The sequence below is a fragment of the Corythoichthys intestinalis genome, chromosome 10, assembly GCF_030265065.1.
Source record: "Corythoichthys intestinalis isolate RoL2023-P3 chromosome 10, ASM3026506v1, whole genome shotgun sequence".
In the NCBI taxonomy this organism is placed as follows: Eukaryota; Metazoa; Chordata; class Actinopteri; order Syngnathiformes; family Syngnathidae; genus Corythoichthys; species Corythoichthys intestinalis.
In genome coordinates this window covers 14771420-14798796 of record NC_080404.1, presented here as the reverse complement: position 1 = coordinate 14798796, position 27377 = coordinate 14771420, and the positions used below count along the sequence as shown (strand labels likewise).

At 37.6% G+C, this 27377-nt stretch overlaps 1 protein-coding gene and 1 long non-coding RNA gene across 4 annotated transcripts; one reads left to right on the top strand and one right to left on the bottom strand.

Annotated features, from left to right (window-relative positions):
* Positions 1–428: 428 nt before the first annotated feature.
* mertka (c-mer proto-oncogene tyrosine kinase a) lies at positions 429–27370 on the top strand. Of its 3 annotated transcripts, none has more exons than XM_057848196.1 (19): positions 429–715; positions 1016–1331; positions 2589–2689; positions 2755–2925; positions 8153–8239; positions 11016–11131; positions 11204–11393; positions 12040–12185; positions 17432–17567; positions 21302–21452; positions 21970–22058; positions 22223–22318; positions 23752–23832; positions 23921–24013; positions 24113–24231; positions 24304–24413; positions 24517–24676; positions 26375–26511; positions 26606–27370. In XM_057848196.1, the coding sequence occupies exons 1-19, from the start codon at positions 634–636 to the stop codon at positions 27045–27047; spliced, it is 2823 nt and encodes a 940-aa protein (XP_057704179.1). In that variant the 5' UTR covers positions 429–633; the 3' UTR covers positions 27048–27370. The 3 variants fall into 3 exon arrangements, with proteins under 3 accessions (XP_057704179.1, XP_057704180.1, XP_057704178.1); XM_057848195.1 differs by having other exon boundaries at positions 430–715; positions 8150–8239; XM_057848197.1 differs by lacking the exons at positions 23752–23832; positions 23921–24013 and having other exon boundaries at positions 8150–8239.
* On the bottom strand, positions 23905–27377 carry LOC130922923 (uncharacterized). Its single transcript, XR_009064615.1, has 3 exons — positions 24478–27377; positions 24311–24407; positions 23905–24213 (listed from the first exon to the last, which is right to left on the bottom strand). It is a non-coding gene; the product is annotated as an uncharacterized LOC130922923 (long non-coding RNA).

Here is a 27377-nt window from a genome sequence, read left to right as displayed (position 1 = left end):
GTATGCCGCACAGAGAATTCTGATCTCGTTATTTTTTTATATTATTATTATTATTTTGCTTTAATATTGAGAGTTAATGATTCAGTATTTAACATTGACCACACGGTGACGCAATTGAACATATAAGCCCTTTTGTTTTTCCCTTCTGATTTTATTTTAATAAATGTTAACTTTTAAAATACCAGATACAGAAAATAATTCAAGCGAGTTTATAGTAAACATGTGTTTGATGAATAATCTCAGGTCCATGTAGCTTTACAGTTACCCGTGATTGTGTATCTAAGAGTGAATCTAAGGGAAAACGAATAAATCTAGCTCGAAATGAATGTTTTAGAAAATACACATTCAGCGATTTTGACATACAATACTAATGACCGTTTTGTTGTTTTTCATTATTTACATTTGTTCCCCCTACTGTGCGTCCCGCCTCCATGGTATCCCGCCTGTGACGTCGACGCAAGTAAACTTTTCTCTCCAGTGGCAAACTTGATTTTGTATCGACAAGTCTCCACACAAACTGCGTCAAAGCATTGCTGGTGTGATGTAGGTCAGTTGTCGCGCAGTCGGGTCTACGCTGGTACAAATAAGTAGAGTGTTTTCTTCCTGCTTGGACGAAGAATAGTTGAGGGGAAAATGGCAAAGACTTCATCTGGCAGGCATGGATTGATTCTCTCCATTGCAACCATGGCACTGGCTGTTTGGAATTCCATCAGCGGTAATGTTTTTGTTTGTTTTTACTCATACTGTGGGGCTTTGAATTTTTTAAACACGTAAAGACAGGCTGATTTAATTCAATTTACTCATAATAGTACGGGAGTTGCATGCAGTTTGTATTCATAATAGGTGATTTATGAAATTATTTCTCCAGCTACATAGATAACTCTCTTATTGTCAAAAATTACTGATTGCATTCTGTGTCAAGAGCATATTACAGTACTGTAGTAGTGATTTGTAAATATTAGGTTTTGTTTTTTGGAACCAGTTTGATTAAAACCTGTTGTGACTGTGTAAACAGCCCAGGAATCCAACAGAATTCTTCAGCGGCCTGTCAGGACCTCTGATCCCCTGATTATCCAGAGCCATGCCTTAAGGGTATACCCCAGCCCGGATGAGTTTAGACGGCTCCATTTCAAGACCACCACGGACTCCATACAGTTGTCAGAAGGACATGAGACTAAATTCAGCTGCTCCATTGATATTCCGGATACTCAACTGGAGCCCAGCATATTGTGGATGAAGAACGGTCAGGAGCTGGCTACTAACATGCATGTGCTGATCAATGAACTTCAGACCATTACGGAGAGGGCAACAACACTTCTCTCCACTGTCAGGTAATGGGGCCCAGAATTTCATTTAAGCTGTTTTCTGGATCAATAGTGCAATCTCTTTGAACGAAAGGAAAGTTTAAAATAATAATAATGTTTGAAGACGTGACATTGCACATCCTATCAGATTACGCAAGTGTCTGTTTTTTTAAGTCACAACGCAGGGGCATATGTGCTTATTGTGTTGTGCATTTATAATTGTTATGCTGTGGACAGATGAACTCAAAATAATGTTGATTTCAGGGAGAAGGATTTTCAGTAGTTTCGATGGGGTGTCTTAACACGTCATCATTTGTCACATTATTTTTATGGTTCCCCTCGGGCTGCCATCATGACTATGAAACGAAATATTACATACACACAACAAATTGAATGTTACCTGGTTGTGAAATCAGAAGCCAGTTTAAAAACAAAAACAAAAAAAACTATTTCAGTGTTTTATCCTGTTGGTCTGAGTTGTTTTTTCTCCCTAATTTTACACTGCTCATGTGGGAGTTTTTTTTCTTCCCTCATCCACCCTCGTTTTCACTTTTCCACCAAAGGTATTTGTTTCTTTTTGATGGGGTGAATTAGTTGCAACGATCTGTTATTTGGTCATTATTACAAGAAACATGGAGTCAATGCTCATGATTTGCTTTCACGGGACAAACAAATATAATGTGACGGGCTGGATCTGAGCCATGGGACTTGAGTTTGACACCTTCGGTTTAGAATATTAAGGAAAATTATAGAAAAATACATTTATTTTACTGTAATAACAAATGTATACTGTATATACTCTTTAAGTATCGTAGTTGCATGATTAATTGTTGTGAAAGTAAAGTAAGGAAAGTAGCTTACTCTAAAATGAAAACAATAGCATGGTCACCTTTTGATGACAATTGCTTTTCAGTTGTTTTAACTGCAAATTAAAGTGGTGGCTTCAACAGAAGGCTGGCTTGAATTTAGTCATCAGTCTTCTTTTGTTGTAATCGTTTTTTTCCCTCTTTGACTTATGGTTACTGATACTATTGTGAAAGAGTACAAATACAAAAGCCAAGTTCACTAGGGCAAATCCAGGCTTGGAGGCAAATGGGTGTGGGAAGAGCTTGTTTAGGCTCTTTAATTCTCTCAATATATTTACATGTTTTTTTTTTTTGTGCTACATTTTATAACAAATTTTAGGTTGTTTACAGTGGTTATTTTTCCAACGACCATGTACTTTCCTTGGAATCTGCTCTTTTACACCATTTCATAAAAGTGATATTTTAAAATGTCTTACAGCATTACTGAGGTGCAGAGGTCTGATGCTGGCGAATACCGCTGCAGGCTCACAATTGGCAACATGATGGTGGACTCTCAACCTATCACCATCAGAGTAGAAGGTAAATCCAAAGTGGCATTGCGATCTTGCTGTTGCATTCATCACGATCATGAATTTTCTTTGTAGGTCTTCCAACCTTTATCCAGCAACCCGAGGATCGCAACGTATCAAAAGACACTCCTTTTGCTTTGTCATGTGAGGCTGTAGGACCTCCAGACCCCATTAATATTCGCTGGCTACGTGATGGAATTCCTGTTGGTGGCTACAATAACTCAACCAGCACTTACAATGTGGAAGGTGAGACATTTTTTTGCTTGTTTTCTATACATTGGAAGAATATAATGCAAAAGAAGAAATCATCAGTTTGATGTAAACCCAAACGGGACAAAATGATCTGGTGTATTTTCAGTTTGCATTGTTCTCTTGCTGGTTTCTATTCTGCTTCATATAGAGCTACATCAGCATCACTGATGTGCTCATACAAAGAGATTTTTTTTTCATGGGTGTCATTGAGGCAGTTGTTAATGTCGCTTTAAAAGCGGGGATTTGTGCAAGGAAGTTATTCAAGATGCTATTTTGAGATATAGTGGTATGAAAAAGTATCTGAAAATCTTGGAATTTTTCACATTTCTGTATAAAATCACCATCAAATGTGATCTGATCCTTGTGAAAATCACACAGATGTAAAAACTGTGTCTGCTTTAACTAGAACCATCCAACCCTTTTCATATTTTAATGAGGATAGCATGCAAACAATGACAGAACGGGGGAAATGAGTAAGTGAACCCTCTGCCTAAGGAAACTTAAAGAGCAATTGAAACCAATTTTTAGAAAACAATTTAAGTCAGGTATGTGCCGAATCGCTGATGAGTGGTTTAAAACTGCCCTGCCCACTATGAAACATACACCTGGTAAGAATTGTCTTGATGAGAAGCATTGTCTCATGTGCATCATGGCTCTGTCAAAAGAGCTGTATGAAGACCTGCAATAAAGGATTTGTACTCAGAGAGGTAAAAAAGAACCCTTGAGTGTCTGCTAATGACTTACAGAAATCACTGGTACAGTCCAATATCTCTGTGCACACATGAACTATATGTAAAACAATGGTGAAGAACGGTGTTCATGGGAGGACTACACGGAGGAAGCCAGTGCTGTCTAAAAAACATTGTTGCTCGTTTTATGTTCGCAAAAAGACACTTGGACACTCCACAGAAGTTTTGGCAAAATATTTTGTGGACTGATGAAACCAAAGTTGAATTGTTTGGGAGTAACACACAACGTCATGTGTGTAGGAAAAATGAAACAGCTCACCAACATCATCATCCCCAACGTGAAGCATGGTGGAGGGAGCGTCATGATTTGGGGCTGTTTTGGTACCTCAGGGCCTGGACAACTTGCAGTCATTAATGGAAGAATGAATTCAAAAGTTTATCAGGATCTTTTGCAGGAAAACCTATGGCCGTCTGTCAGACAGTTGAAGCTAAAAAGAGGATGGATGCTGCAACGAGACAGTGATCCAAAACACAGAAGTTAATCAACTCCAGAATGGTTTCAGAAAAACAAAATACACGTTCTGGAGTGGCCAAGTCAAAGTCCAGACTTGAACCCCATTGAGATGCTGTGGCATGACGTAAAGATAGCTATTCATGCCAGGCATCACCGGGAATCTGACTGAACTGCAGTTTTGTAGAGAATGGGCCAAGATTAGTCCCGGTCGATGTCCCAGACTGATCTGCAGCTACAGGAAGCGTCTGATTGAAGTTATTGCTGCCAAAGGGGGGGGGGGGGGGGGCACAAAATATTAAATGTGATGGTTCACATACTTATTTCCCCCCTTCTGTCATTGTTTGCATACTATCCTCATTAAAATAAGACAACCTATAAAGGTTTGGGTGGTTTTAGTAAATGCAGACATTGTTTTTTCATCTGTGTGATTTTGACAAAGATCAGATCATATTTGATGGTGATTTTATGCAGAAATGTGAGAAATTCCAAAAGATTCAGATACTTCTTCATACAACTGTATGTTTATATATTTAATAAACGTGTTCCGTGTTCAGTCGAAATTACTTAACAAACTCAAGGAGTTACAGTATTTCATATGATGTAATAAATGAAGTCTCTTTGCATTGTTATGAGAAGCATAACCTCGTGCCTCAGGCTAAATGCTAATGCTGTTTGGTGATAAGCCAGTAGCAGAATGGGTTAAAGGTTCAGAGCTGTGCTTTGGTCCAGTGTGTGCAAGGGGCAGGGGCAGGAAGAGGCTGAAGTGGGGGGTTATACTGGCATTTTGTTCGGGGGTTGGCTCCGGGGACAAAGACCTCATTCACAGGACAGCCCACTGCCGGCAGGGAATGGTTAGAGGCTGCAGCAATCATAGTGCAATAGTTTCACTGCACACATTGCACTTGTCGTATGGGACCAATGTTTCATTTCCTCGTTTTCCTCCTAAGGCTTCTGTTAACTTCATGTCAAATGTCATTAATCTAGCTTCATGAATACATTACAATCTGATGTAGGATGCAGGTTAACCTGATCTTGGAACATCATGAAGACGTTTTTAACTGATTGACAATTCACTTTCTAAGTGGCCGTGAAAGTACTACGCACGTTTTTTTGGGATGTGGCAGGAACTCGGGGAAAACCCATTCATAATGTGAATTATTTTAAAACAAGAATAACATAGAAAATGCTTGTCTCTATTAAATGCTTCATTGAGTGAATCCACTCAAATTCACTCATGCTTTGATGTTCGTGCTGCCAAGAACAGCCTTTCACTTACACAATGAAGGACTTGGCACAACACACTTCAGACTGGGCTTGTAAGTTTAACGAGGATTAACACATTTGTGCCTCTGATCGCAGAGCTACCAAGGCTTCTCGGGCCAGATCAAAGCTACAAACCTGTCAGTCATCGTTAACATTAAGTACCAAACGCCAGCTGCGCTGGTGACCTAGAAAAACAGTTTGGTCGCATTACCTAGCAGGAGGGAGGGTGAGAGGCTGTGGCACTGTATGAGCATGAAGCAGAAAAACATGATTTTTTATTTATTTATTTTTTTAAAATTAAAAACCAGATCTTTTTTACTGGATTCCAATCATCTGAAAAATGGCTTGATCGGCCCGATTTCCGAACACGCGATACGATCGGGGACATCCCTAATTTATATAATGCCTTTTAATCCATGCTTGCTGTATATAAAAGGATACAGGATCTGCAGACTTGCTGCTTTTATGAAGTAAAACAAAAGTTTACATGTAAATGAAAAAAAAGTCAAAAAACAATTGCACATCCTGCGATGTGACTATTGCGCATGCGCACACTGCGATAGCGATGTTCAAACCAAATATTGTGCAGGCATATTCAAGAGTAAAACATCCTGCATTTGTCAAGGAAAAGGACACTTTGTACCTAGCCACTCATTGGCTTCACAATTGTCTGTACTCAGGCAGCATGTATTGGTCGGTTAGTGGTTTCTATTCTGCTTCATCTCTGCTGCCTAAGCAGTTCTGCTGTGCTTATCGAAAGACTTTTATACCACCAAGGTTGCTGCCACTCAGGAGTGTTGATTATCATTAATGCTGGACACTCCATCTGATCACACAGGAGTTCTCCCGCTTTGAATGTCAATCACGGCAATTGATCAACAAGAGAGCCTGGGGAGACGGCAAAATAAAGCATCATAATATGACAGTGTAGTCTGCCTCAATAAAAGATTCATGCAGTTGGGCTTATTAAAATGTGGTGGTTCACTTTAGGAAAATAAGGTTTATTCGCCAGTATGTACTTTACTCTATAAATGGAAACATGCAGTTTCAGCTAGCTTTCTAAAAACCTCATAATTATAGATTGCTGGAGCGATGTTGCAAGAGTTCTTTCTGCTAGACTCCCAGGCCACCATTTGTTTTTCCGAATTTGTCATTTACTTGTGCTGTTCGGTTAATTTAATGCAAACATAACAATACCAAACTGTCAATATATGACCGTGATTTATTTCTACTTCAGATCTTTTTTTTTCCTTAACCACAGTTTTTTTTGCACATGTACCCGTACTATATAAATAGGGAGTAGCCATGAAGGAACTTTAAAAAACAACTTTCATGACGTATATATATATATATATATATATATATATATATATATATATATATATATATATATATATATATATATATATATATGTAAGATACATACAGCATGTGTTGCCATCATTATAAGGTTTATATTGTGCTTTTTAAATTTTTGCGGCTCCAGATTATGTATATATACATATATTATTATAATTATTATATATATATATATATATATATATATATATATATATATATATATATATATATATATATATATATATATATATATATATATATATATATAATACATTATACATAATACGTTATATAATACATTATAATTATAATGATAATTATAATGTCATTATAATGACGGCAACACATGCTGTATGTATCTTTATTGGCCTACTATCAAAGAGCCTTCATGATTAAATGTTTATTTTCCGTTTAGTGCATTCTATAGAGAATGATGCGTAATGTGACTAGTCTGTTGTACGATCCCGCCTCAAGTTGAACTTCATTACCATATTAATGAATTAGAAGAATGTTTGTGTCTTGTTTGTCCTCTTATAGAAACCGTATTAAAATAAAAATACATAATTCCCTCCCCCATCTTTTTCCATTTTGAAATATTTTTCATAAAGCTCTAGGGAGCCACGAGGGCAGCGCTAGAGGGCTGTGAGTTGCTAACACCTGGGCTATTATGTTTCACATGTAAAGCACTCATCTTGGTGTCACAATCTTCCTTGAAACCTGTCAAGATTACCAATTCCCTTTCTTGTTTTCCCACATTTAACAAGAACGACCTGTTCTTGTTGTGCCTTGAGTCAAACCTGCTCACTTCCCACTTTGCTTCCAACATCTGTTTGCTGCGTACTTTCAGAGTGAGGCATGCAGTAATGGAATTTTTACAATTTACCTAGAAATTGCCCAAAGTATTTGCACGTTAGTTCAAAATGCTTCTTCGAATACTCACATAATTGCACATCAACTGCCATTTAAAGTTAAAAGAAGAAAGATGCAGTGCGGTTAATGTTTGTCTAAAAAGTGTGACACGGTTTATAGTGGTGCTCCAGAGAAGGTCAAGAAATATAAACAAAACATTCAGTGTGTTGGGGTTAGCTTGGCTTCCGAAATGGAGCACAAAAGGGATGTTTGTTCCGGTCCTTTTTGAATTGATAAAGCATGAGCCATTCGAAAAATAGAAATACAGGATAATAAGCAGATTTCTTTCCTTTTGTTGTGGTTGTTGTTTGTTGTTGTTGAGTTTTTATTTCATATATGGAGTCCATTGGTTCCTTCCCAGTGGAGATTGTTCATCTGTTGTCTCTTCTCTGAAAGAGAGAGAATAGTTATTGTACATTATCTTTATTTGGTATTTATTGTTTCCCAGAAGTGATACAATTTTGAGAATTACCCTAACTCATGTTTTTGAATGTGTCCACAGCAGGTGTCAACAAGTACACTCAGTTTAGCTGTGAAGCTTACAATTCGAAGGGGGTCAGTACATCCAGAGAGGCAAACATCAACATAAAAGGTATGCAACAAGTAATGATAAACAATTTAACATCAACGTGAAATTGTTAGTCTTTCCGGTGGTGTGAGGTCGTTCGTTCCAAAATACTGTATTGTACTCATAAACAGTGTTGTTAATCTTGCATTAAAAAAGTAATTGGTTGCAGTTCAAATTACTTCTCCCAAAAAGTAATTGAGTTAGTAACTCAGTTACCTTATTGTAAGAGTAAATATTTCGTCAGCGAAGTGATGCTACTTTTCATGTTTTACAAATTATTGCATTATACATTGTATAACATCTTTCACATAAAAGATGTTTATCAACTGATTGAAAAATAAAACACTATATACAGTATTTTAGGACATTTGGTATTCATTTCAATCACATAAATTAGTTCGTTGAGATAACCCCAATGTAAATTGGCCATTAACCTGTGCAAATCTCAAACTATAGTAGGCCTACTGCACAATAAGCACAACACTATCCTTAAATTTTCTGTAAATAGGGCTGCAACGAGTGTTGTCACAGATTACTTGAGAAAGTAATTTGATTACTGATTACGCCTCAAAAAAGTAATCTAGTTACTTGACTGATTACTTCATTATCAAAGTAACTAAGTTACTTTGAAAGTAATTTATCAGTTACTTTTTACCAAGTTTTCTCCCTTTGCCGCCTCAACATAAGAATTAAAACAGAAAAATGTCATCGAATGTAACTGATTTACTGATAATTTAATTTAAACAGAAAAATGTCATCGAATGTAACTGATTTACTGATAATTTAATTTAAAGGGGAAGATCAGAATTTTTCACATAAGGCTTAATCTTCGAGCGGAGTTTTAATTAGTCGATGGAGTTGATTTCAACCACCATTGACACGTGCTAACTCAGCCACTCTGGCGCACTGACACTAAAAATAACTTACAAACTGCATGGAATTTGTTGAAATCAACTTCACCGACTAATTAAACCCCGCTAACTTGAAGATTAAGCCTAATATAAAAATTCTGAATTTCGGGTTAGGGTTAACAGCATATCAGTGCCAATGTAAAACAATGCAAATTGATTGCACAATAATTAAGAACACACAAATGAATTGCACAGTGCAATAAACACAAAGGTGGGGGCGGGCGTGTATGCGCGCGCACAATCCGGAAGTACGCCGTACACACACGCAGTCAATTTGGCCACAAAACGTGGCGGCAACTAAGCACTTTACACTCAGTCGGACTTACAACTCATACCAAAGATTCTGAGGGAACACGTCACCACACGGCATAAATGTGCAACACGAATATGATGTAAACAATGCTAGCCAACTTGGAGCGATGACTGCCCATTGTTGCAACGAAAGCTACGAAACGGCCGCCCATGTAGGGGGTCCAAACTGTCGCTAATACCCTCCAAAATGAAGGAAAAATACATTCATGGATGTACACAGATCAACATTCCCTCGCACTTCTCAACACTCGGCTCGAATGTGCACCCACACGGACAGCCTGGCCCAGCCCCACAACATTGAGCGTGTGTGACTCGTTACCAAAACAGGAAGTAGCGGTGAGCGGTAGCATGGAAACACGCACCAGTAACCTTTCAAGCATTTTTCTATTCAAAATGCTCTTCTTATAGAACTACAATATTTGTCATTCTACATACATTATGCGTCAATAACAAAATAGTAACGCACGGACACTACGGAAACTAACTTTAATCAGATTACTGGTTTGGAAAAATGAACACATTAGATTAATCGTTGCTGAAAGAAAGCACTGACACCACTGGCTGCAACCAACGATTATTTTCATCTAATGATTCATTAAAAGATTAATTGATTAATCGGATAAATGTCACTTTTTTCAATTACCTTCACAATTTACCTTGATGTTGTTTTAGGCATATTGTAAGTAACAAGGAAAACAAAATGGATGACTATTTCCTTCAAAAATGATATTTTATTACAGCTTCCTGACCTAACTGTAGTCTACGACTGAATCAATTTCGTTATCCAAATTCCTTGGGATCTAATTTATTATTCATTTCAATAGATTCGTTGTTGCAGCCTTATTAAGAAATTGGTTTAGACAGCAAGATGTCGGAAAATTGGCAAAAATGTACATTTTTGTTCATGTCCTACTTTGACTCAACAAAAATGTAATGAAGAAATCTGATAATATTTACAACTGAGAAATTATATATAGTTATAATTTCAAGAATTTAGACAAGTTTAAGGTGAAGAACATCCTAGAGGATTAATTGTTTATCAAAATAGTTGACGTTTGCTAATCAATTAAGTGTCAAATAATCGATTAAGTTTGGCATCTCTATTGTACAGTAATAATATTAAATATTGAAAATAATTCAAGCACAAAAACCAAAACTCCAAAACGTAAACTTGGATAAAAGGACTCATTCTTGCGTTTCAATTTCAATGAGCAAGTAGTGCCGGTATTCTGTTGATTTGATCTCCTGTCAAATTGATGTCCAAAGCACTACTGAGCATGTGCATGACAACCACACCCCCAAAGAGTTATCATATGATGTAGCATACAGTAATTGTTTTATATTTTTAGTACAAAGAAGGTATTTTACTTTGAGCGCTTCTAGGGATAGGTATGTTTTTTTATATGCATAATGTGTGTACAACCTATGTGGCGATCTTATTTTGGGAACATTTTCTTCATTTTTAAAAATGACTTTCTGTTGGTGTCTGATTAACCCTAACCTACCTAGTGAGCTAATTAGAATTGTTCTCAAATCTTAAAATATACATTTTTTATGATTGTGGCTGTGTTTTGTAGCGCTTCCCAGTTCTGTGTCTAACGTGACAGTTATAGCAAGAGAGTCCAGTAAATTAACACTAAGCTGGACGCCGGGACATGACGGCTTCTCTCCGTTGTCCAAGTGCCACATCAGGGTAAGTGTCACTTCTGCTCATTCATGTTTTAATGCCCCTCAGATAGATCATTGCATGTTGTCTGCCTGCAAGGTGAAAGAGGTGAGTCGCAGGATAGGGGAGGTCACAATTACCAGATTCATCAACGTCACAGTGCCGCCGTTCCAGTGTCAAGTCTCTGGGCTGCAAGCAATGACTTCCTACAACATGAGCGTTTCCTGCAGCAATGAGGTGGGGACATCTCCGGTCTCTCCGTGGATCCAGAGCAACACAACAGAGGGAGGTGTGTAACGACTTCAGGAACTATCCCTCGATTTACAAGCAGATATGATTCCAGTAAAGGATGCGTCTCCTTTGCCATTACTTTAAGGAAGGTGGTATCAATAGAATTTTTGTTCAATAGTTTTACATTGTACTTGAATTGCCTTTGATCAACAAAAATATGTACCTTAAATTTCTGCTCATGTGTAACAAATTTTTAATTTGTGTCACTCACCTACAACTCAACTGTTTTCCTTGATCATTTGTGTTGAGATAAATAGCATCACCACTGGGAGCAGAAAATGACACTAAGCACTAATTCTAATATTATTACCCCTAAAAGATGTGAAATTTAATTACTTATAAATACCCTCAGGAAGGAGCATATGTGGACTGGAATGTGGTCTCCCATCGACAAATTCCATCAGTTTTCCTAAAGAGACTTGTAGGAAATGGGAGCGGTTGTTTAAAAGGTTTCAAAAGGGTGGAGTTTCCCTTCAAGGCTAACTGTAGGGGTTATTTTGGCTCGGAAAAGGACCACATACCAAACTGTTATCAAAGTTTGAACAGGGCATTCTTTAAATAATCGGGTATTCCTGTAAGAGGCAATGTTAAAATATAATACTACTGTATAATAGAGGCATCCTTCTGTTTTCCATTGTTCCCAGTGCCATCAGTTTATCCTCGAAACGTCACCATGCTACTGAATGAAACATGGCTGGTGATCAGGTGGAAGCCTCCGCCAGATGATAAAATCAACGGTATCTTGCAAGGCTACGACATTATTGTCCGACATGGGACGCAAGTGAACAAGGTGAGCAATTGATTATGTTTTATCTTTAAATTTGTCTGCCATGGGAATTTGATTTATATCCATGCAGACTTTTTGAATTTTTACACGGCACCATTATTCAGGACATGTCCACACATAGCAAGGCTTTTTAAAACTGAGCATTTTGCCTCATCCGTCAAGAAAAAAAAACTCAATGTCAACACCACCTCGTTTGTATATGTTTTATCCAATTACTCGATTAATTGATGGAATTTTCAGTAGAATACTCGATTAGGGCTTCAGCTATTGAATATTTTAGTAATCGATTTTAAGTAGAATACTCGATAACTGTGGACACGCCTTCTCATTTGTGCGTTTTCTTTATTTTAATGACTATTTACATTCTAAAGTCTCAGTGAAGGTAATAAAACTATGAATGAACACATGTGGAAATATGTTCTTAGCAAAAAAAAGGTGAAATAACGAAAAACATGTATAATATTACCTTATTGGCCCAAATATATGACGGTGTTTTTTGCATTGGAATAAGCCTGAAAAAGTGGGGGTCGTCTTATATTCGCGGTCTAGACATTAAAACCATTCACGACGCTAGATGGCGCCAGATATCATTGAAGTGATGTTCTGTCATGACTAGACATGTGCCGGTTACCGGTTTCACGGTGTACCGTGGTGTGAAAACGTCGCGGTTTCAAAACCACTAAAATTTTCCGTCAGACCGTAGTACGGTATTCGCCATTTTTCATGTGTCAAAAATGCAGCGCGCGGCAGCACTCACCCCCTCCCGTTTGTTTCTGCGTGTGAAAGTGACGCTATCGGCTAGCCAGCCAGCAAACCCAAAAACAAATACTCCAAACATAAGGCGTTCCTTTCTTCAATCTATTGAGCTCTCAAATCGTGGTAAGTGTAATATACAAAATGAATACATTTAAAATGTTGTACAATTGTATTTTTCCATGTGTGAGTAGCTTCAACAGATTAGCACCATGAAAAATTTCGCCAAAAACAAAACACATATTTTCCTTTCAAATTCAATATACAAACTATCTAAAAGCTTACAAAGATGAATGTTAGCCTAGGCTTAGCTGGGAGAGCAACTTCGTCAAGTGTTACAGCCGCAGAGTGAGAAAACAAGCTTGATTCGCCTGAATGAAGGGGAAAAAAAGGCATAGCATCAAAGATCGTTAATTGAGGAAAGATGATCTTGCGCACAAATCCACGTTCGCTGGATCAAGGAGAGTTCTCACTCCCAATGATTTTTTTTTTTTTAAGATGAAACCTTTCCACAACAATATTTACACTTTAACTAACTTATTAACTTTTGAATTCTTTGTTCTTTCTAACACAAAGGCATGACATCATGTAGACTAGAGTTGACACAGTGGCTGAAAATGGCGAAACTTCACTTCAGCTTTTCAATCCTAAAAAAACATTATGCAGTATAATTTTTTTTTTTAATTATTCAGAAGAGTTTTTACTTTTTTTATAGAAATTATTTTGTTCTTGCTCTAAACTTGAGCTGTGGCTGTGGGTATAGTCTACGTTATATTTTAATTTTATTTAAAATATTTGTTGTTTTTTTTATTGATAATATATTTATTTTAACAATACATTCATATTCCAATTTGCAACTATGTTCTGAAAAAAAAATCCTGTTCAATGGAAAAAAAGTTTTTTTAACCCATACATCCCAAAATAACACATTTTGGAGCTATAATTGCAATACAGTGATACCGTGAAACCGCGGTATTTTTGCTCACGGTTATCGTACCGTCAAATTCTCATACCGGCACATGCCTAGTCATGACAGATCTCAGTTTCTCTCAAGTTTAACCAGTTTGCAATTTTTTATTGCAGTGTTTTTCCTTATTCAGATTTGTTTCAAGACTACAATTACAGTTAGACTTCACTTTGATGGTTAATGCAGTTATTGCAATTTTGTTGTGTTATCACAATAGATTGGTTTATTTACATTTCAAAAACCAGAAGTCATTCATTTACGAATGTGATTGCACTTTAGTTTACATATTTAAATGTTCAGATATTAAGATTTGAATGAGGCAAAATAACATGATTCTTCTCTTAAATATATTGTTATAATCATGTTTTGAGATGTACTGTATTATTTTCTGTGTAAAAATTAATTTGGTGTTCAAAAAGTCTTTTTTCAAACATGAGTCTTGAAAAAGAGGGGGTCGTCTTATAATCAGGGCCATCTTATATTCGGGCCAATATGGTATAGTATCCTCAAAGTAGCCACTCTTTGCTCTGATTACTTTTTTGCACACTCTTGCCATTCTCTTGATGAGTTTCAAGAGAGAGTCACCTAAAATCGTTTTTGACTTCACATGTATGCCTTTTAAGGGTTAATTAGTGGAATTTATTGCTTTATCAATGGGGTTGGGACCTTCGTTTGTGTTGCATTGAATGACGTGTGTCCAAACTATTGGCCTGTAATGTATCTGTTCCGCCGCAATGGGTGATGTGTAGTTGTGGCAACCACGACTGTGAGTAGTGGTTGCTGTTGTTATGTTACTGTATGTGTGTTCTGTTCGATAAAGTTTGCCCTCTCTTTGGGTCGTGCGTTGTATGGGGCAGAACAGCAAGTGTTAATTACAAAAGTCAGTCTTTATCATTTTTCACTTGCCACAATATTTACTTAACAAATCGATTTGAAATAGGTAAAGGTGTTGAAGAGAACTCTGGTTATACTACTGATTGTTCATTTCACACCAAGCATCAACAAAACATTGAGCAGTGTGTCAAGAGCCAATCTCTGTTGTGTCTTAAATGCATTGTTGAGCATTTTAAAATTAAATTTAATTTCACTGAGTTAGACCATTGAGTCTTTTCCATTTATTTGGGGGGTATGGTCATTATTGTTAAATGTGTTATTAATTAAATCACCATGTGCTGTTTACGTTGAACAATTATTTCATCTTAAAAAAATGAAGTTCACCTGAATATGATGAATGAGCAGCACTAAAGCTAACTAAGGCATCACTTCCAGCACTGAAAACTAAAAATAAATGAGTTACTGTAATCTAGTTAATTCAATTTAATTTGAGGACTGCAAACTCAAACTGCAAACAATTAACTATAATCCAATAATTAAGGTTAATTTTAGTTCTTAAAATAATTAAGTAAATTGCATTTAATTATGTAAGTAACATAAATTACAATTTCTAAGGCAGCAAGTTAGCATTTTTTTAAAGTAAAGCCAATTTATCATATTTTACAGTGTGTGATGGCCAGTGTTGTTAATAACGGCGTTACAATATAACGGCGTTACTAACGGCGTTATTTTTTTCAGTAGTGGGTAATCTAATTAATTACTTTTCTCATCTTGGCAACGCCGTTACCGTTACTGAGGACGGAAAGGCATGCGTTACTATGCGTTACTATATTGGTCGAAAAGTCTGAGGGAGACGTACTCACCGAGACAACAGAGCAGAGCAGGAGCGGGGAGGAGGCAAGAAAGTTGTGACGCCAAGCAAACGCGATGCTAGGTAGCTCCAATAATACATGTTGTAGCCGATAGCCGGTGTACTCTGACAAACTACGCCCGCATGTTATGGTAGATATGGTAGACATGGTAGATATCCTTGTACTGTATATAGATATAACTAGATGCAAAATACAGCCGCCATCTTAAAGCAGTAGGCTTTTTAGGACGGCTCTGTTGTAGAGAACCTTCCTCCCGAACCTAAGTAACTTTTTATCTAAAATACTTCTAAATCGGCAAAATCTTGACTTGAATCTATCTTTAAATGATGAAACAGTTTTAAAACTTTCATATGTCGAAAGTAGAGAGAAGGGAACTAATGCAATAATGGGAGCAATTTTAACAACTTTTAACAGTTGATTCAGGGTAAAGGGTAAATTAGGGTAAAGAATTGGGCTCGGGCCAATTGTACCAAAAACCTCCACAAAAAACTTCACATAGTGTGGCCAATGTTTTTTTTTTGTTTTTTTTTTGAGGAAAAAAAAAAAAAAAGTAATTATCACCAATTACTTTGCCAAGTAACTGATTACTCTTACATTCAGGTAATTGAGTTAGTAACGCAATTACTTTTTGGGAGAAGTAATTTGTAACTATAATTAATTACTTTTTTTCAGTAAGATTAACAACACTGGTGATGGCAATCTATCCAAGACAGATTCAGATTATTTATCTTTTTTGAATGAAACAAATTAAATAAGGCAAAGTAAAACGCGTAATTTCGAAGACAGGTCCTCTAAATGAATGAATTAAATAATAAATAAAGTAAATTATGCAAGCAATGTTATATGTATAAACATAATTTTGATGACAGGTTTGTAGTAGTGCTTTCGAAGACAATGGTATATTTCCTTATCTTCCTGTCTGTGTGGAATTTAAGGATGTGGGTGTGAAAAAAAATGTCAATGTTTTTCTTCAATTGGCATGTGGTTGTGAATCACCTCAAAGTCAATGGAATATGAATACAACAGGATGTGTATTGTAGGCTTAAATCTCCTTTGTGTCGTCCATTGTCGCTAATAGTAGACACAGACAAAAGCTTTCCATTATTCAGCACTGACTGGAAAAGCGTGCGTAAAAATGTATACCACACTTTGTTAGTGTCGTAAGCAATAAGTCCCTTTGGTGCCACAGACATGACAGTTTGTCTGAATCATGGGTTCTGCATGGCCTGTCGGACAGTCAGCATATTGGGAGAACAGAGGAACCGCAGATGCTAACATGCACTGTTGTGAAATACGGGACTATGTCTGTCACATGCTCCCCTATTGCAGCTGGACAATATTTTCCTTTTTTCAAGGCATTTTATTATTGGTAGCCAGCTGACGTTTTTAGGAAATTTTGTGGGTTTTCTTCCTGTAAATTAGGCTCTTTTGGTTGCAGTTTTGTTTTCTCAAAGAACATTACAATGCGCAGTGAGACAAGGGAGAAGGGAGAAGGTGCTACAAAAACAGAAAGGTGATGACGCATACCGTTGTGTTTCATGCTGACATTGATATGTCAAAAAAAATGTTGGCCTAGCTTATGTTTCACCTCTTTTATACTTGTCTTATTGAACCTGTGACCTTATTATTATGATTAATTGATTCACTCCCAAACATCATGTCACATGACAACATAAAAAGTTAGTCTTTTTCATACTTTAGTTATGAGCAGGTGAACTTCATTAACAACATTGTTTATACATCTTTGTTAGTGAATGAGTTAACGTCTTTTTTTTTTTTAAACCTGATTGTGAGACTATTATCATTGTCATTGTGTTGTTTAGATCCACAGCTACACCAACACGGCCTTCATAGCAGTGCACGATTTCAACACCACATACAGTGTGGAGGTGGCTGCATGCACACGTGCTGGGAGCGGCATGGTCAGCCCACGAGTCTGGTTATTTGTGCCAGAAGACAGTAAGCTCATCTCGTGATTTATTTCCTCTTACTTGATTAACTGCACCCCCAAAATGACAAAGAATCCTTAAAATTTCAGCATAAAGTAATACATTTGTCTAGGAAAATGTTTTTAAAGCAGCCTTTTCCAACTTTTTTTGAGCTAGTCTACAGGTATATAATTTACGTTGGTAAAAACATCAATAACAAAAACGTTGCAAAAATACATACCAGTACAGTAGTTTATTGAAATAATGACGATGTTATCTCAATTTATTCAGCGTAAAATTTGTACTTCTTTCAAAGAACATTAAGATGATAGATGTACTTTTTGCATAGCAGAAGAGCATTTGATTAATCTGCCTGTTTTACTTCACTATCATCGTTAGAATAAACATACAATATTGTCATAACTAATTTTCAGACCAGTTTAGTGAAATGAGATCGTATTCCACGGATTAAACATTTGTTCTACAAGCATGGTCTTGGAACATCTTTAGAAATAATCCATTTCTTGCTCTGTCCTGTCCGCTTCGTACGATATGGCTACAGCGACAAAATGACAATAAATATGACATAAATAATAGAATAAATGAATGAAGAATGGCGTATACACTGCAAAGTTAGCCATGTTTTTTTTAACTGAGACTCCCCTCCCAGGCACAATTAGTACATGTAATCCCCGGGTTACGACGTACCCAATTTACATGATATCAAAGGTGGGTAGAGTAGCCAAAAGTAGTCAAGTAAGAGTAGCATTACTTCAAAATAATATTACTCACGTAAAAGTAAAAGTAGTCATCCAAAAAAATGTACTCAAGTACAAGTAAAAAAGTAATGGGTGAAAAGAATACTCAAGTAATGAGTAACATTGTGAGTAACGGCTTACAAATGTGTTTTGATTTTTTCTTTTTGAACAAGGGTATTTTTTTTCTCAGCACAAGGTTATCTATATGAACTGGTGTTACAATGATACTGTACAGTAACCCATTAGATAATCACATTAAGCCAAAGAAATACAAAGATAAATAAATAAATAAAATTGAATTCTGGTGAAAAAAATGACAGAAATGAAGTATTATTCGTCTAAAGAGCATGAGTGCCCTCTAGAGGACAAAATAGCTCCTAGTTTGAATAGTGAATACAGTACAATAGTTCCTTCATGGTTACAATTATGAAATTAAAAGGATCATACAGTATCTCTGGTTTTCCGTGGTCAATCAGTGCCAAATAAAGATTGAGAAAGAGGTTAAAATCCACGCTTTCGAGTCATGTTGAGGGCAGCGCTCTATGTCAAATACTTCATTTTTTATGGTGCTTTAAAGACGCCACGTGATTGAACAGGCTGGCATGACCATCGAACGGCAAGCTTGCGTCTGATTGGTATATTGTTGTTATGTGATTATTTTTGCAACGTCTCATTGGTGAAATTGGTAGAGCTACTCTTGGCCTCGCTGATAAAAAATAAATAAATAAATAAATTAGGGCTGTCCCAAACGACTAATTTTCTCCCGATTAGTCAGCCGACTATTTTTACGATTAGTCGACTAATCTAATAATTTTTTTTTTTATTTTTTTTTTATTTTTTTAACTAATTTAGCAATGAAATTTTTGTTGACGCTTATCAATTAAAAAAAAACATATTGGAACACTCAAATCATTTATTAAAGTACAAATAAACACGTAAATAACAATAATAAATCACAAATAAACAATGAGTTCAAATGCTGATAGAATTAACTAGTGTAGCATCCCGATTGAAAAGATGGTCTCTTAAACTGATGGTTTACAACTTTTATTCCATCCTTGATGTAAACACACCGTAAGAGCTACGGCGCACACAAATAAAGCAACACAATTAGAAATTAACAAAAACTTTTCACGTTTTTCCTTTTAAACCTTATTTATATATCAATGAATTGCCTATATGAATTGCCTTTACTTTATTACCTTATCATTGACAATCTCTCCCTTGAGTGCAATCACTGTATATACTGTATATATTTATGACCTTTTAACCTTATATAATTTTCTATACCATAAAATAAACCATAACATGAAATAAACCTTTCAATTAGCATTAAGAACAATACTAATAGCACTTACAGGCCCATTGTCAATGAAACATTATTATTTAGTAAGGCGACAGCACCCTCTGGTGTACAAAAAATGAAAAAAAAAAAAAAAAAAAAAACTTACTAACTGCGTGAAGGCGCTTGAGGTGTTTATTCACGGCCGACGTGCAGCTAAGCTTGGCACTGAAGAGACAGGACAGAAGAGTGTACTCTCCTTTGTTTCTTTGAAATAAGTCAATGTTTTGGACACTCTGGTGCGCTTTTTTTGGCTTTGTGCCGCTTTCCCTGCTTGCAAACAGAGCATCCGACATTCTAACTTTCCACGCATATATTTTTTTAACCCTTCATTTACCGTCGACCGACGGATTTACGTCATCGATGACGTCGACTACGTCGACTAGTCGGGACAGCTCTAAAATAAATGTAATACTAGTATAAAGAATAAAGAGGAAAAATGTAACGACTCCTGTGTAGCCCAAAGTAGCGGAGTAAGAGTAGCGTTTTTTTCTTCACACTCTACTCAAAAAGTAAAAAGTATGGCTTGGTAAAACTACTTTCTCAAGTACAAGTATTTTTCTCAAAAGTTACCAAAGTAAATGTAACAGAGTACATGTAGCGCGTTATGATTATTATTATTATTTTTTTTTTTTTAATAATGTTGACTTTTATTTTATGTTGCATGCTTTTATTTTGGCGTATGAAGCAAAAGAGCTGGTAGTACTTTCACACGCAAATAAGAGCGCATATACACACGAAGAAGAGCGCGCACACACACACGAAAAAAAGTTGCGCAGCTGAGTAAGAGAGCGAGAGGGGAAAGAAAGCCTGCACGCACAGTTGTTGCTTGTGCATTCAGAGGCAACATCTGTGTAAATAACACCCTTTTCTACTGTTTACTGTGCGTTTTCAATTGTGGTCGAATACTTGGTGCGGGTTTATGTGATTGTTTATAATGATGTGCGGACACTAACTGATACATGCTAATTGTTTGTGTGCATTGTTATTGCTGTATCAGCAGCTAGTTACAAACACAAATTATAAATGCTGTTAATGAAGATGAAACTGATTCAATTCCATTTTTATTTTAGTTTCATTCTGCAAGTGTTGATGTCATGAGCAATTGAATTAAGGCAGCAAACCACACGGATGTCTGACATCGCTCACTGTCTAGCTAGAACTTAACTCCAGCGTCTTGACAAAGATGGTACAATGACGTATAATACATGTTTTGGATAGTTATTTTGAGATTTGGGGGCTATTTAAAGAGTTAATTCCGACTCACGCGGAAATTTGGGTTATGTCGCCAGCGTAGGAACGGAACTCGTTCGTAACCCGAGGACTAGCTGTAATTTGCCATGCCACATTTTTGCCATGTCTATCATTTTTATACACTTTTATGAGAGTTAATAATGTTTTTATATGTGATGTTTGAAGTCATCGGACACCTTATACCTTTGTAATTACTCGTTGTCCACCACATCTGACACATTTCATCAAATTGATAGTTTTCTAATTACAGTGGTTAACATCTGTGAAGTTTTATGATGCTAATAGTATCCTAGAACTTATGAATGTAATTATGTCCTTTCTATAATCGGATGCTAAATTTGAAGGAATGGGAGTTGACCGTTGTGTTGTCATAAACTGAATGTTTTTTTATTTTATTTTAATCTTTCTCAGAATCTGGACCATCACCGTCCTCAAGCCCCGGCACCAAAATTCCAGATTCCGTCAGTGTTGTACTGGGTGTGGTGTGTGGATTCTGTCTTTTGATGCTTGTCCTTTGGGTGGCTATCTGTGTACGTAACAGGACATCTGACTCTTGGCTTGGGTATGCTAAACTTTCTATGCTCAGAGTTGATCTAATCAAGACCCTTGCTCGAAAGTTGATTATTTTATCTCTAAAATGACTTGGCTGCGCCTTTTCATCTTGTATTGCGACTATGGTCAGTAGTCAATAAGTCGAGCTGAGTCATCTTTTTTTTTTTTTTTTTTTTTTTTTATGAGTGTCAGCCTTGAAAAAGATATGACTCTTCCTGCTCATAAACTGTCCTCGCTTCCTGTTAATCACTCTTTGCACCTGAATTGAATATAACTGCAGCTGCTGCTTTGCAAAAGTTCGCAAGTAGTTCTACATTTACAAAGTCAGTGACTCAGTCTTGCCTCTCAGGAAGCAGATATTGTCACTACACACATTCAGGAAATTAGGAGCAAACAGTACCCCGGGACATATCTTAGAGAGATTGTATGATTTCATTGTCTAGAACTACAAAAACATTGTCATACTGCAAGTGTGGAAAATTAGTTGTTATTCATTGTATTTTGTTTGTTAATGTCTCCCCCTGCAGGCGGTTGTTGGGAAGTGGAGAAAAGCAACAGCCAATGGTCCAGTACAAACCTCAGAGGTCCTACAATCGGTCTGCTGTTGGAATCACACGTATGTTCCCAAATACAGTAATTAAAAAATAATAATGTTTTAGACTGTTACATTATCATGCAACAGTCAAGAAGCAGATGCATTTTATTTCTCTAACTTTTCAAAATTGAATACGGCACTAGGCAATTTTAAATGACTCACCTATTCATTTATTTTGTGTGCAGTCGTAAACCTCGGCGTCAGTGATGAACTTCATGCCAAACTACAGGATGTGATGGTCATGAGGAACTTGCTGTCAATAGGAAAGGTTCTTGGAGAAGGTGAATGGGGAAAAAGAACCATGATAGCAAGGGCGTAGGTTTGGTCTCAACATTCGTAGGGAATCTAAAATAACATAACATGCATGTACACTGTTTGCTGGGGACGAGACATTAATAAAAACACAGTGAATGGGTATCAGGGCTACATTTCTCACGAATATGCTAATGTGTTTCCTACGTAAAAATGAAAAAAGTTATAATTGTTATTTTCATGGGGGAAAGGTATTTTTCAAAATTTCATACAAAGGAATACTTTATACTTTACTATAAACGTTATACTTCATATACAGTACTTTACCTATTCACGGAACTACATGTTAGCCTACATTGTCCAGGAGTAATACATTTTTTTGGGGGGTTGTCTCTTTCGTTTTCGTCTCTCTTATTTTCATCCCTAAAATGCACCAGTGGGTTGAGCAATTATGGAAAAAAATCTAATTTGGGAGTAATTAAACTTTTTTCCTCGATTGTGATTAATATATGATTATCTGAAAAAAGGTCTGCAAATAAAACTATTTTTAAATAATGACAAAAATAATTAAATTTTAATTAATGATTAAATGCACTAATAAATATTTGGTTTCAAAATGTAACGTCTCAACATGCTCGACACTTCTTTCCTTCTAAACCAGACAAGAAGAAAAGCAGCAGCATGTGTTTTTTGACTGTCAACCCTTTCCTGTGAAACACAGAATGGAACTTCTCTCTCTAAGCAGCTTCTTGCTCATGTTTTGCTGGCCTTATAGTTTGCAGCAGAGTTTACAACATTTCTCACAGTTTAATTAACGTAAACAGTGGAAAACACATACAGGAAGACACTTCTCTCTAAGCAGCTCCCTACTCAAGTTTTGCAGGTTAGCAAGTTCACACAGTTTAATGTTGTGCAGACTGATGCAGGTCGGACTTTTAGTAGCAAAATTAGTGGCGTGTTCCCCACCTCCACAGCACTGACGTCTTTTTACTTTACTTACAGTGGTTGCTATTTGCACTACTGGCGGAAAAAGACGTCTAATATCTCTCCTCTTTGAAGGGGCGGAGGAAGGAGGCCTCTTGACATGTATTTCTGTCGTGGTTTTGTGTGTGTGTGGGGGGGTCTCGTCATCAGCCATTCAAATGTGGGTTTGAGGGGGGAAAAAAGGGTACGACACATTTCACACAAGTGAAAAGGGGTAAATGTAAGTCTGAACATAATGAAAACAATTCACTTAATAATGGTAGGGTCAATTATATCCTTAAAACATATGGGAAGATAATCTTTAAATTACCTAACCCTAATGCAAATAAGGTTGTTTAAAAGTTGGTGGGGACAATTTGAGCATCCTGAGAAGTTGGTTGTCTTATGTCCCTACTGTCCCAATGCAAACCTACGCCCTTGCATGATAGGAAAAAAACATACTTTAGAGCAAATTTATAGTTTTTCCCACCTCTGCTAGGTGAATTTGGCTCTGTGGTGGAGGGCTATTTAAAACAACCAGATGGGACATCAGAAAAGGTTGCTGTCAAGACAATGAAATGCAAGTCTTTTTTCCTTTTTTACAATTTAAATACAGATATCATTTAATGATTTGAATAACATAGTAATTGTTACCATCTTTGAAACAGTGGATAGCTTTTCTCAGAGAGAAATAGACGAGTTCCTGTATGAAGCGGCCTGCATGAAAGATTTCCACCATCCCAATGTCATCAAGCTGCTTGGTTAGAACGTTACATCTTTTTGTGGATTGGAAAAAAAAACCTGTACCGTTACAATTCTGATCATTGTTTCTTTGTCTGTGAAATGTCTGCTCTCGATAGGTGTGTGCCTGGAAACGGTCACTGGACACTTCCCCAAGCCTATGGTCATCCTGCCCTTTATGAAATATGGAGATCTACACACCTTCCTGCTGCGCTCACGCCTGGGAGAAAATCCAATAGTAAGGAAATGACTGGCAGTGGAATAATCGATGAAATAACATTTTCTCAATAAATTTACCACTATTTCCCAGTTCTTACCAACACAGACGCTCCTGAAGTTCATGGTCGACATTGCCTCTGGTATGGAGTATCTCAGCGGTCGGAACTTTCTGCATCGTGACCTGGCCGCTCGCAACTGCATGTGAGTTTCTGTTGTGATCTGAGACTTGTAGTACAAATATAAAGTATGTGTAACATTTACTCACTTATGTGTGTTGTTCTATCATGGTTTTCCCCCCTCTCAGGCTGCGAGATGACATGACAGTGTGTGTGGCTGACTTTGGCTTATCCAAGAAGATCTACAGTGGAGATTATTATAGACAGGGCAGGATCGCCAAAATGCCTGTTAAATGGATAGCTGTTGAGAGTCTGGCGGACAGAGTATTTACTGTTAAAAGTGATGTGGTAAGCACTCCAGATAGTGTACTTTTCAAGAAAGTCCTTACTCGAAGAAATTGTCCATCCATCATTCATCCATTACCAACCGCTTACTCCGGGTTCGGGTCATGGTGGCAGCAGCTTTAGCAGGGAAGCTCAGGCTTCTCTCTCCCCAGCCACTTTAACCAGCTCCTCTGGTGGGATCCCAAGGCGTTCCCAGGCCAGCCGAGAGGCATAGTCTCTCCAACGTGTCCTGGGTCGTCCCCGGGGTCTCCCGCCGGTGGTACATGCCCGGAACACCTCTCCGGGGAGGCGTCAAGGAGGCATCTCAACCAGATGTCCAAGCCACCTCAACTGGCTCCTCTCAACGCAGAGGAGTATCTAAAGGAGAGCCCGGCCACCCTGCAGAGAAAACTCATTTCGGCCGCTTGATTCTTGTTCTTTCTGTCACAACCCACAGCTCGTGACCGTAGGTGAGAGTAGGAATGTAGATCGACTGGTAAATCGAGAGCTTCGCCTTTTGGCTCAGCTCCTTCTTCACCACTACGGACCGGTGGAGAGTCCACAATACTGCAAACGCTGCACCGATCTGCCTGTCGATCTCCTGCTCCCTCATACCCTCACTCGTGAACAAGACCCCAAGAAACTTGAACTCCTCCACATGGGGCAGGATCTCATCCCAGACCGGGAGAGGACACGCAACCCTTTTCCAAGTGAGGACCATGGTCTCGGATTTGAAGGTGCTGATCTACACCCCAACCGCTTCACACTCGGCTGCGAACCGTTCCAGTGAGAGTTTGAGGACACGGCTTGATGAAGTCAACAGCACCACATCATCTGCAAAAAGCATATATGCAATGCAATGCAATGCAAGGCCACCAAACCGGACCCCATCAACGCTTCGGCTGCGCCTAGAAATTCTGTTCCTAAAAATTATGAACGGAATCGGTGACAAATGGCAACATTAGCGGAGTCCAACCCTCGCTGGCAACAAATTCAACTTACTGCCGGCAATACGGACCAAACTGTGACACCGTTCGTACAGGGACTGAACAGGCCTTACCAAGGGGCTCGGTACCCCGTACTCCCGAAGCACCTTCCACAGGACTCCCCGAGGGACACGGTCGAACGCCTTCTCCAAATCCACAAAACACATGTAAACCGGTTGGGCGACCTCTCATGCACCCTCGAGGCCCCTACCAAGGGTATAGAGCTGGTCCACTGTTCCACGGCCGGGACTAAAACCACACTGCTCCTCCTGAATTCGAGATTCGACTGCCCGACAGACCCTAAGTCCCGGACCTGAAAAATTGTAGATAATGTAATCACCAAGATATTGCGCTTTAGTTTTTTCTTTCTTTTAATCCTGTCAGATGATCTGTCCATAGAAGATATAATGAATATATGAATAATGAAGATAATAATGAAAATCTAGGAAAGGCTTTTGGAATCAAATAATGGTCAACCAATAATCTAAATTACAGGGCTAAATACCATAATTGGGCTGTTTTTATCCCATTTTCGACCCTCCCTGGTTGAAGGCAACAAATGCATGACTTGTTTTAAAAGATTATCCAGTGCTCGTAGATTTGTTTTTGCACTAACAGCAAAAAACAAAATGATCTTAAGCTAAACATGTTTAATGTTTATGACCGAAAATCTTTGTGTATAGGGAACACTGTCAATTCTGAAGTCATGAAATGAACATTTTGTTTCAACTTGCAGTGGGCATTTGGTGTAACCATGTGGGAGATTGCTACACGAGGGATGACACCATACCCTGGTATCCAGAACCACGAGATTTATGACTACCTTCTTGAAGGACATAGGCTGAAACAGCCAACGGACTGTTTGGACGACATGTGAGTGACTTCTGCTCAATACACAAATTTTAAACTCGAGGTCAGTGGCGATTTTTTAAATAAAAGTTACCCGTTACCTGTCTTTTGTTTATAGGTATGAGATAATGTACAGCTGCTGGAGGGCCGATCCTTTGGACCGACCCCTTTTTTCCCAACTGAGAGAAATGCTGGAAAAAATTGCCGAAAGGTTCCCAGAGTCTTTTAGCAAAGAGGATATCATCTACATTAACACCAGCTTCCAGGATGACAGTCCTGATGGAGAGGTGTCAGAACATCCTGTGCTTAGCTCCTCCCCATCATGCAGCCGCCAGGAGGCAGAAAACTCAATAGTTACTGCAGACATTCACGGGAACATGGAGGAGGACGATGAAGATAGCCGTTATGTGGTGGTCATCGGCCCAGATACTTCACCAATATCTGCAACACAGGACACTCCTCTTTTGTCGAGTGGTTCCTCAAGTCACTCAAATGGCAACATGGTTCCTCGTGGTACACGGACAGATCACAACTCCAGTGATATTTCTCACGTGCTGTAAAGTTTGGTACCAAGAAATTCTGAAGTATCATGTTGTATTAAAATATACTATAGTGATTGCATACTAAACATTTTGCTATATTGCACTGGCAGCAACTGTAGTGTAATGTTATTATCATCATAAACCAATTGTGGTTTGGTCGGTCTGCAGTATGTCAACCTAAAAACATGTTTGCACATAAGCTTAGAATTCACAAGACTGTGAAATGGTTTAATATAGTATTTTGTTGATGTGAATATTGTAAAGTAAATAACTTACATGAATGCATATTGTATAATGTCAGAATAAATAATTTATAGAGTCTTAAAAGACTATTTTTCCTTTGTCATT

Excerpts from the sequence above, each read along its gene's own strand:
- mertka (XM_057848195.1), top strand. The coding sequence starts at position 634 with ATGGCAAAGACTTCATCTGGCAGGCATGGATTGATTCTCTCCATTGCA. Across the intron at positions 1,332-2,588 it reads ACACTTCTCTCCACTGTCAG|CATTACTGAGGTGCAGAGGT; the intron begins GTAATGGGGCCC and ends AATGTCTTACAG. Across the intron at positions 24,677-26,374 it reads TTACTGTTAAAAGTGATGTG|TGGGCATTTGGTGTAACCAT; the intron begins GTAAGCACTCCA and ends TTCAACTTGCAG.